This window comes from Mercenaria mercenaria, chromosome 14, assembly GCF_021730395.1.
Source record: "Mercenaria mercenaria strain notata chromosome 14, MADL_Memer_1, whole genome shotgun sequence".
Lineage (NCBI taxonomy): Eukaryota > Metazoa > Mollusca > Bivalvia > Venerida > Veneridae > Mercenaria > Mercenaria mercenaria.
This window is the reverse complement of record NC_069374.1, coordinates 38,252,313-38,269,377: the sequence shown is the minus strand read 5'-3', so window position 1 is coordinate 38,269,377 and position 17,065 is coordinate 38,252,313. Positions and strand designations below refer to the sequence as shown.

Sequence of the window (17,065 nt, the reverse complement as noted above, 5' to 3'; positions counted from 1 at the left end):
TGTCCCTAATAGGCTTCCGTACATCTTGCATGTATTGAGTAATCATGTTTGAAGATAAAAATTTCCGTTTCCACCGATTTCAACTATTGGACAAAAGTTGCACAAATGATTTTTTTCTTCCCTTATGCATTAGGGAATTTCCAAAGTAAAATCCCCACACTTTGCTAAAAACCATCGGCAATATGTCAAGGTGCATAACTCTGAATCGCATTCCTTTAAAATTGATTAAATATAAAGTACAGATTTAACACTGAAATAGTCCTTGCGTGTATTTGCTTCACAAAAAGTATGTCCAAACAATTACTACCCTAGTCTGTCTGTTAAATAGAGCGATATTGTAGGTTATTCTATTATTAACCGTGCCCACTAAAGTAGTTCCTCTGGTATCAGTTTACCAAAACTCTTCGTTTAACGTGTACGTTTCAAAACAGATGTGTACAGTTAATTTGTTTTAAAAATGAAGGATTTAACAACTGTTTTCCTTCTGTTGTTCAACTTAAACAGAATATCAGGACAGTTCTCTTTTGGTACGTATTTTTATACATAATTATTTTAATCGCGTATATACCAAATAACAAATGGTAACGTGTAAAAAGGCGTTATTTGATTTTTTAGCTATCGGGTTCTGTAAGGCCTACAAAAGATCTTTGTTTCCGGTAACATGCTAAAAAAATAGGTAGGTAGGTCGGAAATTTGTTAGTTTTTTTATTGTTTTTTTTTTATTAAGTGAGACTTTTCGGAATTTTTTTTTGTCTCAAAAATGAATACAAATAAAAGGGTTATGCCTTTAAAGCACCAGTAAGTTGATTTCTAGCATCGCTGACCATGTTTAAAGCATGAAAAGTGCATTTTTGGAAGTTTTTGTTAAAAGGTTGAAAAAACATTGTCCAAGGCCATAAAAACATTTAGGATCTGGCCAAAAGAATTAGGGTAGGTCGGGATACCGGAAACAAACAATGTTTCACGCCTAAGTCAGTTTTAAAATGAAAACTGTGCAGCTGCTTCTTGCAAATGTGTATAGTACAATGTATTTCAACGTGAAAGACTTCGTTTAAAGTTGCATTTTTGCAAACATATCCCGCGGACATTTATGGACAATTCTACAAACATGCAAGATTTCGAATCAGTGATTCAGTCAGTGACTTTCATGGAGTCCCCCGATTTGATTTCTGTTTACCATTTCAGACCTCGTGTTCCAATACAAACTAAGTGTAAAAATCATTTTGAAATTTTACGTTTCACCGGGATCGGATTTTAGTGATTTTATACGGGCCCCCGAGCACAGGGTTCGCAAACCGAGCAGTCCTAGTCCAGTACTGGTACATATTGTCAAATTAAAAGAAACGTCATTTATCACACTTCAAACACTGAAAATATGAATTATTTATTATTTTGTGATAAAAAAACCTTTGATACAGATAAAATGCCATATTTATGACCAACGGTCATCGATAAATGTCTGTAGTAAACATACCTAATAAACGGCAAACGGATTTTTAGTCAATTGTTTTTCGAAGTACACACTACATAGTAGATTGTATGTTAAACCTGGTTTGATTTTTTTTTTCACAAAAAAAAAAAACATTTAGTTTAACACGCATACATATGTGTCGAAATAAATGCGCCAATTTTCATAAAATGCAGTTAGGAAATTTTATCTTGAGACATGTGAACGTCCTGTTTTAAGATTTTTATCACGAAAAAATACCTATTGACATTTTCAATGGTGTAACATTACTCTTACGATCTTAAAGCGCATTTTAATGACTGTGTATGTACAATATGAATAAATTAAATGACTGTCTATTAGTCTTGACTTTAATAGTCTTTTTGTATAGACGGACTGGCACATATTTGTTCACTCAGATAGCTATCAATTATGTTGTTTAAAGGAGGTCAAGAAACATTTCACGATATTTTTCACTTTTCGGGTATTCTGGTTTATTGGTCCATTAAATAGAGTCATATCTCGATAAGAAATAAAATGTTTATTAAATTTTGAAATAACTCAGACCTTATAATATTACTTATGTTTACAAAAGTATAATAGTAATTTTAAAATTTAAATTAATAATATTATTTTAGTTTTACTTTTCCATTTGACAAATATCGTGATATTTCTTCTTTTTTTTTAGCTCACCTGTCAGAAAGTGACAAGGTGAGCTTTTGTGATAGCGCGGCGTCCGTCGTCCGTGCGTGCGTGCGTAAACTTTTGCTTGTGATCACTCTAGAGGTCACATTTTTCATGGGATCTTTATTAAAGTTGGTCAGAATGTTCATCTTGATGATATCTAGGTCAAGTTTGAAACTGGGTCAAGTGCGATCTAAAACTAGGTCAGTAGGTCTTAAAAATAGAAAATCCTTGTGACCTCCCTAGAGGTCATATTTTTCAATGGACCTTCATGAAAATTGGTCAGAATGTGAATCTTGATGATATTTAGGTCAAATTTAAAACTGGGTTACGTGCGGTGAAAAACTAGGTCAGTAGGTCTAAAAATAGAGAAACCTTGTGACCTCTCTACAGGCCATATTTTTCATGGGATCTGTATGAAAGTTGCTCTGAAAGTTTATCTTGATGATATCTAGATCAAGGTCGAAACTGGGTTAACTGCGGTCAAAAACTAAGTCAGTAGGTCTAAAAATAGAAAAACCTTTTGACCTCTCTAGAGGCCATACTTTTGAATGGTTCTTCATGAAAATTGGTCAGAATGTTCAACTTGATGATATCTAAATTAACTTTGAAACTGGATCACGTGTCGTCAAAAACTAGGTCAGTAGGTCAAATAATATAGAACCTTGTGACCTCTCTAGAGGCCATATTTTTCATGGGATCTGTATGAAAGTTGGTCTGAATGTTCATCTTGACAATATCTAGGTCAGATTCGAGACTGGATTACGTGCGGTCAAAAACTAGGTCAGTAGGTATAAAAATAGAAAAACCTTGTGACAACTCTAGAGGCCATACTTTTCAGGAGATCTTCATGAAAATTGGTGAGAATGTTCATCCTGATGATATCTACCTCAAGTTCAAAACTTGGTTACGTGCCTTCTAAAACTAGGTCATTAGGTCAAATAATACAAAAACCTTTTGATCCCTCTAGAGGCCATGGATCTTCATGAAAAATGGTCAGAATTTTTATCTTGATGATAACTAGGTCATGTTCAAAACTGGGTCACATGAGCTCAAAAACCAGGTCACTATGTCAAATAATAGAAAAAAACGTTGTCATACTCAGTTCAAAACTGGGTCATGTTGGGACAGGTGAGCGATTCAGAACCATCATGGTCCTCTTGTTAGCTGTTAGAATTTAAAAATCCTTTTCTCTACAACTTTGATATTTGGCATTTGATATACGGGTTTGACTCTCAACCATACTTGTCCAAATTATTACCCTAAGGTAACGAAAGTGGCCACGCCCCTGTCTGACATGTACTTACTATACGCTTTTACATAAGAAACGTGATATTTGGCATGTGATATCAGATTTGTAATTCCTACCGTAATTATTCAAATTATTGCCCTAGGTTCAAAAATGGGTGTGAATATAATATAATATAAGCTAGAAACCTAACTCTATACTAATACAAACACATTTGAAGCCTTGTACACAGGTGAGCGCTTAAGGGTCAATGACCCTCTTGTTTCAAAATTTCAACAGTTTGAACTATTGGCTTCGGAATTCATTTATTTTGCCAACCTACCTATGTTAAATGGAGGCAAAATGGAGGTAATAATCATTTTACAATGTATTTTGACTATTATAAAATGTATGTTTCATTATCGGTAAAATTCTCTGACAAATAAACTATTTATTTTGTAATTGTTATAATACCGATATAATTTCTTATTCATCAAATCTATACTTATGTTAAAATACCATCACCTTTGTTGGGCAGTCATGATATGAAAGTTAAATTAATAAAAAGAAACAAACATCCAGTAATAATGTAACACGTTTTCAGTAAGAATACTTACCTGCAAACCATTAGGTGTATCTTCTGCCTCACCAAAATAATATTATCCGCCTTTAAACTTTGTGTAAGAAGCAGTACCAACTCCATGCAACTCGTCTGAAATAGAACCTGTATTTCAGTAATGAATACGAATTTCCATCGAATACGGAAAATGTTCAATGTTTGGACTACTTGCATTAGCTGTGACAGCAGGTATGACGTCAGAAATGACGCAGTGATGGCGTCTCGAAGTTTCATACGTCAAAATGTTCACCGTTGCAAACAAGTTTTTAGCCTTACTTGTCTACAATACTAGTCGATTTTGATTGATATAACGCTAGAATATAAGAAAAGGGTCATGAAAGCAGTACCTTGATCTACAGTCATGCATTCGCTTATCTTTTTTTGTCTGTTTTGTCAGACCAGATCACAAATCCATCCGAGACGAAAACAACATTAATCTTGCAGATTAAGGTATATTTTTAATAACCCTATTGTATTGTCATACTGTCGCATCCTGTTCTCGTACCATCGCATCGTGTTGTCATACTGTCGCATCCTGTTCTCGTACCATCGCATCGTGTTGTCATGCTGTCGCATAATTTTGTCGTGCAGTCGTATTGCCATGCTGTCACTCTCGCATGTTATTGTAATATCGCCTGTACCTCTGCACGAGTAAATAGTACGGCAGTACAGTGGCCCAAAACAGAACACCGTACACATGAAAAATATTGCATATTGCATATTTTTTTCGCATTTTTGTTCCAAAGAGTAGAAACCTTTATTTCGCTGTTTACACTCAAACATCCTTTTTTTCAGTTCAACATGTATGAAAAAAGACAACAATAGCAAAGCCGGCATAACATGTTTTACAGAATGTCATTAATATGTGTAGCAAATTTTTAAAATAAATCTTCATATTGTTGTATTATATATAAAAATGGAAGGCCCGTATATTGTATGATATATAACTATGGAAGGCCCGTATATTGTATGATATTTAAATATGGAAGGCCCGTATATTGTATGATATATAACTATGGAAGGCCCGTATATTGTATGATATATAACTATGGAAGGCCCGTATATTGTGTGATATATAACTATGGAAGGCCCGTATATTTGTGTTTTAGGATATGATATAAATATGGAAGGCCCGTGATATTTATGCTATATAAATATGGAAGGCCCGTATACTTGGGGTAATGTATATATAACTATGGAATGCCCGTATATTGTATGATATATAACTATGGAAGACCCGTATATTGTTGTATTATATTTAACTATGGAAGGCCCATATATTGTTGTATTATATTTAACTATGTAAGGCCCATATTGTTGTATCATATTTAACTATGGAAGGCCTATATATTGCTGTATTATATTTAACTAGAAGGCCTAAATATTGTTGTATTATATTTAACTATGGAAGGGCCGCATATTGTATTATATTTAACTATAGAAGGCCCGTATATTGTTGTATTATACTTAACTATGGACGGCCCATACATTGTTGTATTATATTTAACTATGGAAGGCCTACATATTGTTGAATTGTATTTAAGTATGGCAGACCCATATATTGTTGTATTATATTTAACTATTGAAGGCCCGAATATTGTTGTATTATATTTAGATATGGAAGGACCATATATCGTTGTATTATAATTAACTATAGAAGGCCTACATAGTGTTGTATTATGTATAACTATGGAAGACCCGAATATTGTTGTATTATATTTAACTATGGAAGACTCATATATTTTTGTATTATATTTAACTATGGAAGACCCGCATCTTATAGAAATTACTGTATTATATCTAACCATCTGAATATTGGTAATCTACCTGCATCAAGCAGTTCTATAATCTACAGTTATTTACGAACCTTTTGATATATAGAAACCTTTGTTCACATGCGTAGACTTGTTACCTCTTTAAGGAGTCTACCATTTGCAGTACTATATGTTTTTGTTTAGGTTGGCGTGGCCCTTATAGACAGGGACCCTCACCCTGCATTCATGAAACTTGTAACATCAAGCCGTAATAATGAAATGAATGAACTGGCCCGCAGAAAAGTGCCATTCAAATATTCCACATTTAAATGTAAACACAAAGTCACCGCATCCGAATGTTCAAATGAAATAAATATAATAGTTGAGCTCTACCACACTAATGCATCAAGCACCACCACAATCCGATAATATTATAATACAAAAATAATTCAGAATTAACAGTTCTATCAATTCAGTATTCACTATAATATTCAAGAATTTTAAAGGTGACAGTTTACACACAGCGATCTGCATACATTTTAAGGTATTGATATTAATATTTAAAGTAGCAGTCCTAAGGTAGTGAGTTTTATAAATTTTAAGGTATTACTTTAATAGGAAACAAAAATAAAGTAAAATAAGGTGTCGTGCATCCTTAGCCAGCACTACAGACACTATCTTTCGGTTCAGCCTGTGCTGGAAATAACCCAAGAATATATGATATTATACATTCCTTGTGAAAATGTAGTGGTGCCTTAAACATGTTTTACTCAGCTGAAACACTCGGCACTCTAATGTCACACATTCAAAATGCAATCAGCACAACAGACATCACTGACTAAGGAGAAGACACAGGATAATGGAATATTTTAATAAAAGTAAAGATTCTATCTATATTGTTTAGTGTCTATTAGTGAAGACTGTGCTTATCTTTAATTAAAGTTCCCAGTTGTATGGGCAATAAAAGTTGAAATTACTTTCTATATTTTTCAGTTTCTCTTGAAATTAAAAACGGGGGGAGTGTTGGTCTATAAAATTTAGTTTCTTTTAAGTGCAGACTGTGCAGTTCTTTAATTTTAGTTTCTGCTTGAATGGTTAGTAACAGTTGAAATTACTATACGTATATATTTTTAGTTTCTCGTGAAAATAAATCAGGGGGAGTGTTGTTTTTAAGATTTAGTTTATCTTAGTGCAGACTGTGCTATTTTTCAATTTTAGTTTCCAGTTTATGCCTACCATTTGCACTATAATATGGAAGACATACATATTGTAATTTTAAATAGTTGTATTATATTTAACTATGGAAGGCCCGCATATTTTGAATAGTTGTTTTACTACTATGAACGGCCAAATTATTATTATATTATTATTATTGTTATTATTATTATTATACAAGCCTATACAGTCGACATTGTATTAAGAGACCACCCAAGGGACTGTTAAGTAGTGGTCTCTTAATGGAATGGTCTCTTAATGAATTTCAGTCAGATGAAAAGGCAAGTTATATTTAACTGTTAGTGTAACTGTATTTACCCAGCAAAAAATGACTAAGTACAAATGTTTTATATATTTTTATTTTATTAAGGATTGGCACAAAATTGTCATGGCTGGATTAAGATTACTAGTGTCAATATGAATCGACGTAGTTTCTTGCCCCGTCAACGAACGCAAGAGTTTTATGATATTAAAAAACGCTGAATCACAATTTTTTTGTCCCGACAACGGCGACAAATGTTTAAAAAGTCTATTTGTATTTGTGCTTTGCTCGTCATTGGGATTCAAGGCATCTGGTTGCAAACTCAAATGTTTCAGCTATCTCCAGCCACGACGATGGGTGATATCCTGCAAATATAAAACAAACACGAGAAAAACGGGCAGGGTAGGGTGGGAAGTTTTTAAATGTTTTTAAACTAAATTTTTTGTTTAAAGTATCAATGAATCTACCTCTTCAGTGGACTCTGAATCGAAAAGACTGGAATCTGGCGAGACGGGCGTTTATATACCCGACCCAGAATTCCCTGATCACGTGACGGTATGGTGTATAAGGAGAGTCATTTTTGCCGAGTAAAGAGTTTAACCTTAATACGGTTAAACTGAATATTACCCAGCAAAAAATGACTAAGTACAAATGTTTTATATATTTTTATTTTATTAAGGATTGGCACAAAATTGTCATGGCTGGATTAAGATTACTAGTGTCAATATGAATCGACGTAGTTTCTTGCCCCGTCAACGAACGCAAGAGTTTTATGATATTAAAAAACGCCAAAAAGGTGAGAGAGTGAAACGAACGAACCTTCCGCCAAAGCGGAATATCATAAAACGCCATGACAATTTTATGTAACACATGTATACTAATGATTGTAAATTATAAATCAAAATTACTTATTAGCAGACGAGATATTTCTAGCTTTCGGTTATTTAACGTTGTAGTATATACGTACAAGACAATGTAAACTATTTTTAATCAGTATTACTGTATAAAATGATAAATTCAGTGAACAGGGTGAAGCTGTATCATGTCTGTTTTGGGGAAAACTTGTTCACTAGTAAATAGGAACGTATAAACAGCACCCGAAAAAATGTTAACCATAATGTCATAACCAAAAGAAGAAAGATGGCAATCGTCTGATGAAAAGTAAATGGGATCTTGATTAATCTCGGGGAATTTTATATAAGCACCCCCGTGTTTTATGAAATAAGTTCCGAGACAACTATTAACTCGTGCTCGCATTTTGTTTGCTATAACATAGTCCGGAATATAACGCCAGGATCTCCTCGGTAGAATCTGACACCAAACAAACTTTGTGTTTGGCATCATCCCTAACCACTCAGATAGCATGTTTTTAACCATCCATGTTAATTTTAGCGTTGTCATACCGGATGATCCAAGGTCATTTCCCCCACAATGTATGATCAAAACTTCTGGCGGCGGATTGAAAGTCAATAGGTATTGCACAGTATCATATAAGTCACAAATTTTCATCCCGCTGACGCTTTCCCATAAAACATTAACGAAATTACCTAGGCCCAAATCTTCATCGGGACGTAAATAAGCTGCCTGTTGTGCTCCTCTGATGAGTGAGTCACCAATTATCCATACATTGTGTGTCTTTACTTTCACTATTAATAGATTTAAAAAAAAAAAAATAGATATAATTATATGGTTTGCAGCGCGAAGGGAGCTTTGGGCAGTTAATTCGATTGCAAAATTTAAGGGAAAACTACTTTATTGATTAAAATGAACATGTAAAGATGTTTTCAAGCTATTTAACCTGACAACAGAGTTAAAATAGCATATACTGTTCTAGGGGACCTACGTATTTAAAAGCCAAAAGGTGTTGCCGGCATTCACTTTACAGCATATGGCAACTGATAACATCACTTTATAATTTTGAAAGTGACAACCCTTTGTTTAATAAACACAGACTGCCTGCCTCCACTTTAAGCTCAGCAGTCTTTTAGCCAAAATTGTATATAATACTTTATTTTTTCCTCTTTAAATTTGAATTTGATTAAAATAGGGGTCGTCAAATGGAGTTCTGGGCTTTTGGGGGTTCTGGATATATATAAATTGGTAAAATAGCCCAAAACTTATATTTATTTATTTGATATACACACTTCAACATGGCGTATCCTTCAATATAGCTCGGATAGCCGCAACAAAATTTATTATATTTATTTGATATACACACTTCAACATGGCGTATCCTTCAATATAGCTCGGATAGCCGCAACAAAATTTATTATATTTATTTATATAATATACACACTTCAACATGGCGTATCCTTCAATATAGCTCGGATAGCCGCAACAAAATTTATTTTATTTATTTATTTGATATACACACTTCAACATGGCGTATCCTTCAATATAGCTCGGATAGCCGCAACATTATTTATCATTCAGTACAATCCTGATAGACACGGCATAATTATTTCAAAATGGCATAAATTATAATCTACAGTAAAGCTCAGTTAGCCACGGTATTATTTATAAAACAATCAATTCGAAATGGCATATCCTCAGCAAAGCTCGGATAGCACACATGCACATTTCAGATTTGTATGAATAGCGTGAAGATGCGGGAATGTGTTTTGTGAACTGGAAAACTAGTAGGAATTTATGGGTCTCGGACCGACTGCGGCTCCGATTATCTGATGTATGATCTATAGGCATTTGATTGCCACCTACCACGATATTTGATTTCTGAAATGGGGAATCCTGATTTAAACAAAGTGGTTGCCCCTCCTATCCTGAAAGAATGTGATTTTAGACCTGAATTTCCCAAGCCAGCATATTTGAGCGCTTTTTTAAGAACGGAATTGAACTGAAATGTTGTCAGGGGACTTCCATCAAAATGACAGAAAAGTGGGACAGATGTTTTGTTCCTGTAGGCCAAGTATGTGGCTATATGATCATAATACTGGGTATTATGGGGATCGATTTTAACATCTAAATGAGTACCGCAGCCCCTTTGGTCGGTTTTCGATGATAGAAAATAAAGTCTGATCATGTTGGTTCCCATAACAATATCTTGATCACGCAGGACATACTTTTTGGAATTTTTATTTGGTAAGGCGAACTCACTAATACGAAGCAGAGCTAAAAAGGCCAGAGAGAAACAGGCCGCGAACAACATAACCTCATATTTGGATCGACATACATGCTTAAGGACGCAAATGAGTTTGCTGAGGATTGAGCCGGTGATGGGTTGTCTACAATCCCAGTTCTTGCGCCTTTTACGCAAACCCTCTAGCATAGCTTTGATCATGAAATGTTTTGTGTTGTCCGACAATCCATTGATTTTGTTAACGTAACTTAAAGCGGCTATATGGCCGCTAACAGTTGAGTGAGAGTACTGATTCAAGGACAGGTAGGCAATGAATTCTGCTATGACGTTAGTTTTAGGTGGAAAATGATGTTCGAGACCTAAGCTGTTCGCAAATGCAGTAAAATTATCTAAATAGTAGTTGTAGCTCTTTTTTGTATTATCCGATAAAGAGGCTGCTATCAGGGTATCTATTTCGGATTGAAGATCTCCACGCACTCGGAAGGAATCTGGCATGGTTCGAGGGCTGCTTCTACCGGAAGTGCTTCGAACAGTTTTCCCCACTGAAAACGACTAATAGAGTCAGCGATAGTATTCCGTTTCCCCGAAATATGTTTACATTTGACTTGAATATTTTGTTGTAAGAGAATAAGAACCAATTTGCGAATTAAATGCATTATGTTTCTGTTTTTTGAGGACTTCTTATTTATTATTTCAACCAAAGCGCGGTTGTCAGACCTCAAGAGAATTTTCTTGTTTTGCATATGTCCGCCCCAAATGAAAAATGCAATGAGGATGGGTACCAGTTCGAGATATGTTATATCCCTAAAGACATGATTTTCCCAGTGAGATGGCCATTTAAAAACCGCCCATGACCCATGGAAGTAACACCCACAGCCAAGGTTACTATTGCCGGAGGCGTCGGTAAAAAGTTCAAGGGTATCATCGTGTAACCAATCTAATTCGCTAAATATACATGTGCCGTTAAATTTTTCAAGGAATTCTAACCAGGTAGTCGCGTCATTTCTCATGTTTCTTGATATTCTAATAAAGTGATGGGGTTTCTTAGCATATGCCATGGCATCATAGAGTCGGCGTAAAAATGCACGACCTGCCGGTATAGCCTTAGAAATGAAATTCAATAGTCCAACCACCGACTGGAGTTGTTTCAATGTTATTTTCTTTTGGTTTTTAACTAAAGGTTGTAGCTGACTGATAGCTTTTCTTATTTTTTCACTAGGAACCCGAATCGTCTGATTTTTAGAGTCAATATCAAGTCCTAAATATGTAAGACATTGTGTAGGACCGACCCATTTTTCTTCACATAAAGGAACGCCAAGTTCTCGACATACGTGATCAAAACTAGACATCGAATGAAGGCATTTATTTACAGACGATTCAACCATAAAAAAGTCATCCAATAGGTGATCAATATTTCGCGATCCTGACTCCTGCTCAGCAGACCACTGAATAAATTTTGAAAATTTTTCAAATATGAAACATGAGCACGACGCGCCTTGTGGTAAAGTTTTTTGAAACCAGTAACCTTCGTCGGATTTGATACCCAGAAGTTCAAAATCACCCGGCCAAACCGGGCATAGATTAAAGGCAGACTTGATGTCTGCTTTAGCCATATATGCACCAGTACCAAGTCTGTGGACCATGTTTACTGCATTATCAAATTGAGAATATTGAACCTTGCTATATTCTGGACTTATGAATTCGTTCACACTGCTACCAATTGGATGTGATAAATTTGTGATAAGTCTCCAACCGCCAGAATTTTTTGGAACCAAGCCCACAGGATTTATACGTAAATTTGATATAGGAGGGGAAGGAAAAGGTCCCATTAGTCTACCTAGACATTTCTCTTCAAATAACTTGGCCGACAATACAGATTTATGCTGTCGTGCAGAAGACAAATTTTCGGATATTACTGGTATTCTAGGACCGCAATAGTTGAGTTTAAATCCTGAACAAAACCCGTCTAACAAAAATTTTGCATCGTCCCCATCCGGGTAAAAATGTAGTCTTTCTTTTAACACAGGTGTTTTAACGGGTGTTCTGGCCAAGTCCCAAAGCTCTCTGGCCTTGATAACGTTGGTTTGGTTGTCGAGCATTTGGCCTGAAATTAAGACCATTTATTGACGAAAAGCGGGCTTGAGGAAAATGTTGTCTAGGACGGATACTAGCAAATGAACTTTGATTATTTCTTAAATTTTGCTGAAAGTAAAGCGGACAGTACAAAGCAGGGTGATCACCAGAACACCTTAGACATTTATGGGCGTAGCTGCATTGTCTTTCGTTGCAAAACCCTTTGTTATTAAAAGGGAAACATCTTTTGTGGCTAGACTGTATTTGAAAACTTTGGATAGGTTGTACGTATAACATCCACAGACAGGGATCAATCGTTTCCCATTTTAGGCTAGAGTCAGTAGACATTTTGAGTCTAAATTTCGAGTCGTAAGTAGCCCAACCAATGTGTTTCGACGCTGCAAACCTTATATTAGCTAAGTATTGCAAAAGATTTTGGGTTTGACTAGGGTGCTTCTGAATATAAATGCAAATAAAAATTATGAAAGCGTCAGACCAGACTTCGATTTTTTCCAGCAATTTGTTGGTAGAGCTATTTTCAGCTGGAGAAATCATCAACTCGCCGTTCAACACATGAATTTTTTGCTTAACGCCAGAGTCCAACCCTGGTTCTTTTTTTAACATAATTTGCAATTCTACATATTGATTGGCCCAAATTTTTTCTTTCACCGTTTGCGGGACGTGTGTGGCTAGCATACAGTCTGGATTATTAAAAATGTTTTCACCTGGTGAAGACAAATTCAATGGAGCTCCAACTGTTAAATCAGATGGCACCCCAGCTTGCTCCTGGACACTGTCACCTCCGCCTTGGCCAGACGTCCGCTTCCTCTGAACCTGTTGGCATAGTTCTTCCTGCTGCTTGCGTTTCGGCATCTTCGGATTTTATCTCAAAGATAAAATAGTGAAAACTGTGAGATAAGATGGCCACAAAATGATTTAAAATGATCAGAATTTATATATGTTTGAAAACATCCACAAAGGCAGAGTTCGAAACCCGGTAGCTCAGAAATTTTCAGGACCCATCAATTGTTTACATATCTATATGTGCACGCGCTTCGCAACTGCATGCGGTCATGACGTCAGCGACATAAATTCTATAATTTATCTATTTATAGATCAAGATCTGAATATAATTTATTATAACAATAAAATATTTATAAATAATTTGATTTTTAAAGATTCATCGATTATGATATGCAACATTAATTTACAAGTTATTGATCTCCAATATAATCGCATGTGCTCACCATGTGCTGCCACGTGGTCGTCTTGAAAACCTGCTTTAAAAGCATTTTAAATCAGTGCAAATTTATAAATTTATAAAAAACAACATCTTAAATTAATTTAACATAGTTTAGAAAGAAAATATTAAGTCTTAATAAGTTTTTAAATGTTTTTAAACTAAATTTTTTGTTTAAAGTATCAATGAATCTACCTCGTTCAGTGGACTCTGAATCGAAAAGACTGGAATCTGGCGAGACGGGCGTTTATATACCCGACCCAGAATTCCCTGATCACGTGACGGTATGGTGTATAAGGAGAGTCATTTTTGCCGAGTAAAGAGTTTAACCTTAATACGGTTAAACTGAATATTAATATGAACATACATGTATGGTTTCAAAACCTGTTTTAACATCGTGAAAAGTTTTCCAAGTCCGCAAGCCTTGAAAATTATGGCTAGATTTTTTGTCAGTTTGACTGATACAAAGGTTAATTGCCTTTAGTCACGTGCCAAACGTACTCGATAATTACACAGATGAAGAAATGCCCAGTAGAATTTTGGTAGCCGGTCGCTTAATAGATACTTTTGTCGAATATTTTACCTGTCGGGACTAAATTTATGTGGTCGCTAGTCGTTTAATAAAAAAGTCGTTTAATGGAATGAATTTATATACTGAAAACGTTCGGGAGGGATTTTGACTGGTCGTTTAATACAAAAATCGCTTAATAGAGGTGGTCGCAAGTACGATGTCGACTGTATTTGAAAGACCGAGTTATTGTAAAAACTGGAATACGGAATGCTCAACTATTTAAGTACTGTATATTGAATGCCCAATTGTTATAGATATCTTTTGCTACTCAATAACTGTCAAAAATGGAACGGAATAACATTGTTCTAACTACATGTTTTACATCGTGGTAAAACAATATTAGCATAGATGCTTTCTAATTTTTGAAGAAGGATAAATGTCAATTATAGTAGATCCGTGTAAGGAGAATGAGCTCAATGATTTTGGTCCATATAGTGAAACAGTTAAGGCAACATACGTCACAACGCCAAGATATGAATTACAAAGCGCCAGCTTAAATTACAGAATGAAGCTACTCGTGTATAGCTAGACCTATTGAATCATCCTTTTCTCATATAATACGAACTTTCTGTGTATTTATCCCGTGAACAAAAACAAATTTATGGTTAGATTATCACTATGCATGAAAAATCATGTCTGTGTTTATGTAAAGTTATTTGAGAAGTCTGAAACATTTTTAAACACAATGGACACAATAGTGACTTAATCATATTCATGTATAGGCTTTGTGACGGAGGCTAAAATATTGATTCATTTGAAATTTTTTTTGTAGATTGTACATAAATTACCTTCTAAAATCCAGTTTTAACCTCGTTCTGGGCTCAATTTTATAAGGTAGATTCACTGACACTGTTCTTGAAGGGTTCAAATCTGCGAGCGCCGTTTGAGAATTTTGATGACTTTCTCCTTCGCCGTTGCGACGTGTGTTAATTGAGTTAAAAGTCCAAAGAATCATGAAAACTGTGAGCCTCTAGCTCATGTAAGAGTGAATGGAGTCATAAAATACCCATTTTCATCAAGTGTGAATTGATTACTCAACGAAACTAATCACGGTCTGCATAGTGATATATAAAATCTTGAAAATTTATGTATCAGGAAATAACGCTCGTGCATACATTTATCGTTTATGTTTAGTTTTCCAGTCTCTTAGAAATCCGTTTTAACATTAACCATATCAAAACACAACGAGCAGACAGTTTGTCAATATCATCTCAAGATACCGCGTTTTCTCCTTAAGGAATCTGACACTAGTCATAAATAATTCATTCAGTCTGCAGTAATGTTTTTAAAACGTTTTTTTGAAAATATTAATTCTCGTTTATCATAGTAGCATGTCGGAATGTTGCATTTGTACAATTAAAAAAGACTATAATAATAATAACTTCTTTTTGATATTGTTGAACTCCTAACATTTCTATTACATTGTTCATATTAAACTGATTAAGGGGTTACAATGATTTTTGCTTGCTTTAAATATGTGTGGTACAAGAAGATCCAACGCTATCAACTTTATTTAATGTGTTTACTGAAGTGTTCATTAACAGATTATCCAGATTGTAAACCTCCTTATTGTGTACACTGTCTTGTAGAAACCAGAGTCTGCTGGCTTGCGGAAGGATCGGGGCTGTACTCGCCTGCCTGCAAGTGCATGGAATAAGAATAATAGAAACAATGCCATTTTGGAACATATTTTAAAACTGTAAAGTGAACATCTGATATCAGTTGTGTCCCAACAAAATAAACAAAGTTAAAGTTTTTAGTGACTAAATTATTGGGTTAGGCAGAAGTATAAGATTTGATACAGTATTTGGCTAAACTTTCAAATTCCTACAGTAAGATTAAAATAATATTTAACATATGTAATTTAACAATCAGGTTGTCCTTCTGGATGGGAACTACATGGTAGCCAGTGTTATCTATTTGAACAAGACAAAAAAAGGATTTATGAAGAAGCGGACGCAGCCTGCTGGGTAAGTTCTGTACGGTCAGTTAAGGCGGAAGCCAGCTGGGTAAGTTTTGTACTTTCAGTTAAGGTGACAGCCTGCTGGGTAAGTTTTGTACGGTCAGTTAAGGTGACACACTGCTGGATAAGTTTTGTACGGTCTGTTAAGGTGAAAGCCTGTTGGGTAAGTTTTGTACGGTCAGTTAAGTCCAAAGCTGGGTAAGTTTAGTACGTTCAGTTAAGGTGACAGCCTGCTGGGTAGGTTTTGTACGGTCAGTTAAGGTGGAAGCCTACTGGGTAAGTTTTGTACGGTCAGTTAAGATAGCACACTGCTGGATAAGTTTTGTACGGTCAGTTAAGGTGGAGAGTGCTGGGTAAGTTTTGTACGGTCAGTTAAGGTGACACACTACGTGGTAAGTTTTGTACGGTCAGTTAAGGCGAACGCCTGCTGGGTAAGTTTTGTACGGTCAGTTAAGGTGGCAGACTGCTGGGTAAGTTTTGTACGGTCAATTAAGGTGAAAGACTGCTGGGTAAATTTTGTACGGTCAGTTAAGGTGGCAGACTGCTGGGTAAATTTTGTGGTGGAAGCCCGCTGGGTAAGTTTTGCATGGTCAGATAAGGTGGCAGCCTGCTGGGTAAGTTTTGTGCGGTCAGTTAAGGTGGCAGACTGCTTGATAAGTTTTGTGGTGGCAGCCTGCTGGGTAAGTTTTGTACGGTCAGTTAAGGTGCCAGACTGCTGGATAAGATTTGTCAGGTCAGTTAAGGTGGCAGCCTGCAGGGTTAGTTTTGTACGGTCAGTTAAGGTGACGTACTGCTGGATAAGTTTTGTACAATTAGTTAAGGTGACACACTGCTCGATAAGTTTTGTACAGTCGGTTAAGGTGGCATCCTGCTGGGTTAGTTTTGTACAGTCAGTTAAGGTGGAAACCTGCT

At 35.5% G+C, this 17,065-nt stretch overlaps 2 protein-coding genes across 3 annotated transcripts in view; one reads left to right on the top strand and one right to left on the bottom strand.

Annotated features, from left to right (window-relative positions):
* Positions 1-372: 372 nt before the first annotated feature.
* Positions 373-17,065, top strand: part of LOC123527320 (contactin-5-like) — a 70,881-nt gene continuing 54,188 nt past the window's right edge. The window contains exons 1-2 of the mRNA XM_045306704.2: positions 373-527; positions 16,066-16,160. Coding sequence (XP_045162639.2) covers positions 458-527; positions 16,066-16,160 — 165 coding nt within the window. The 5' untranslated portion in view covers positions 373-457. The remainder of the gene's footprint in view (positions 528-16,065; positions 16,161-17,065) is intronic.
* LOC123548373 (uncharacterized) lies at positions 7,289-13,966 on the bottom strand. 2 transcript variants are annotated; one of them, XM_053523291.1, is made up of 3 exons: positions 13,105-13,966; positions 8,757-8,855; positions 7,289-7,574 (listed from the first exon to the last, which is right to left on the bottom strand). In XM_053523291.1, exons 1-3 carry the CDS (start codon positions 13,250-13,252, stop codon positions 7,501-7,503), a joined length of 321 nt encoding a protein of 106 aa, XP_053379266.1. In that variant the 5' UTR covers positions 13,253-13,966; the 3' UTR covers positions 7,289-7,500. The 2 variants fall into 2 exon arrangements, with proteins under 2 accessions (XP_053379266.1, XP_053379265.1); XM_053523290.1 differs by having other exon boundaries at positions 7,289-8,855.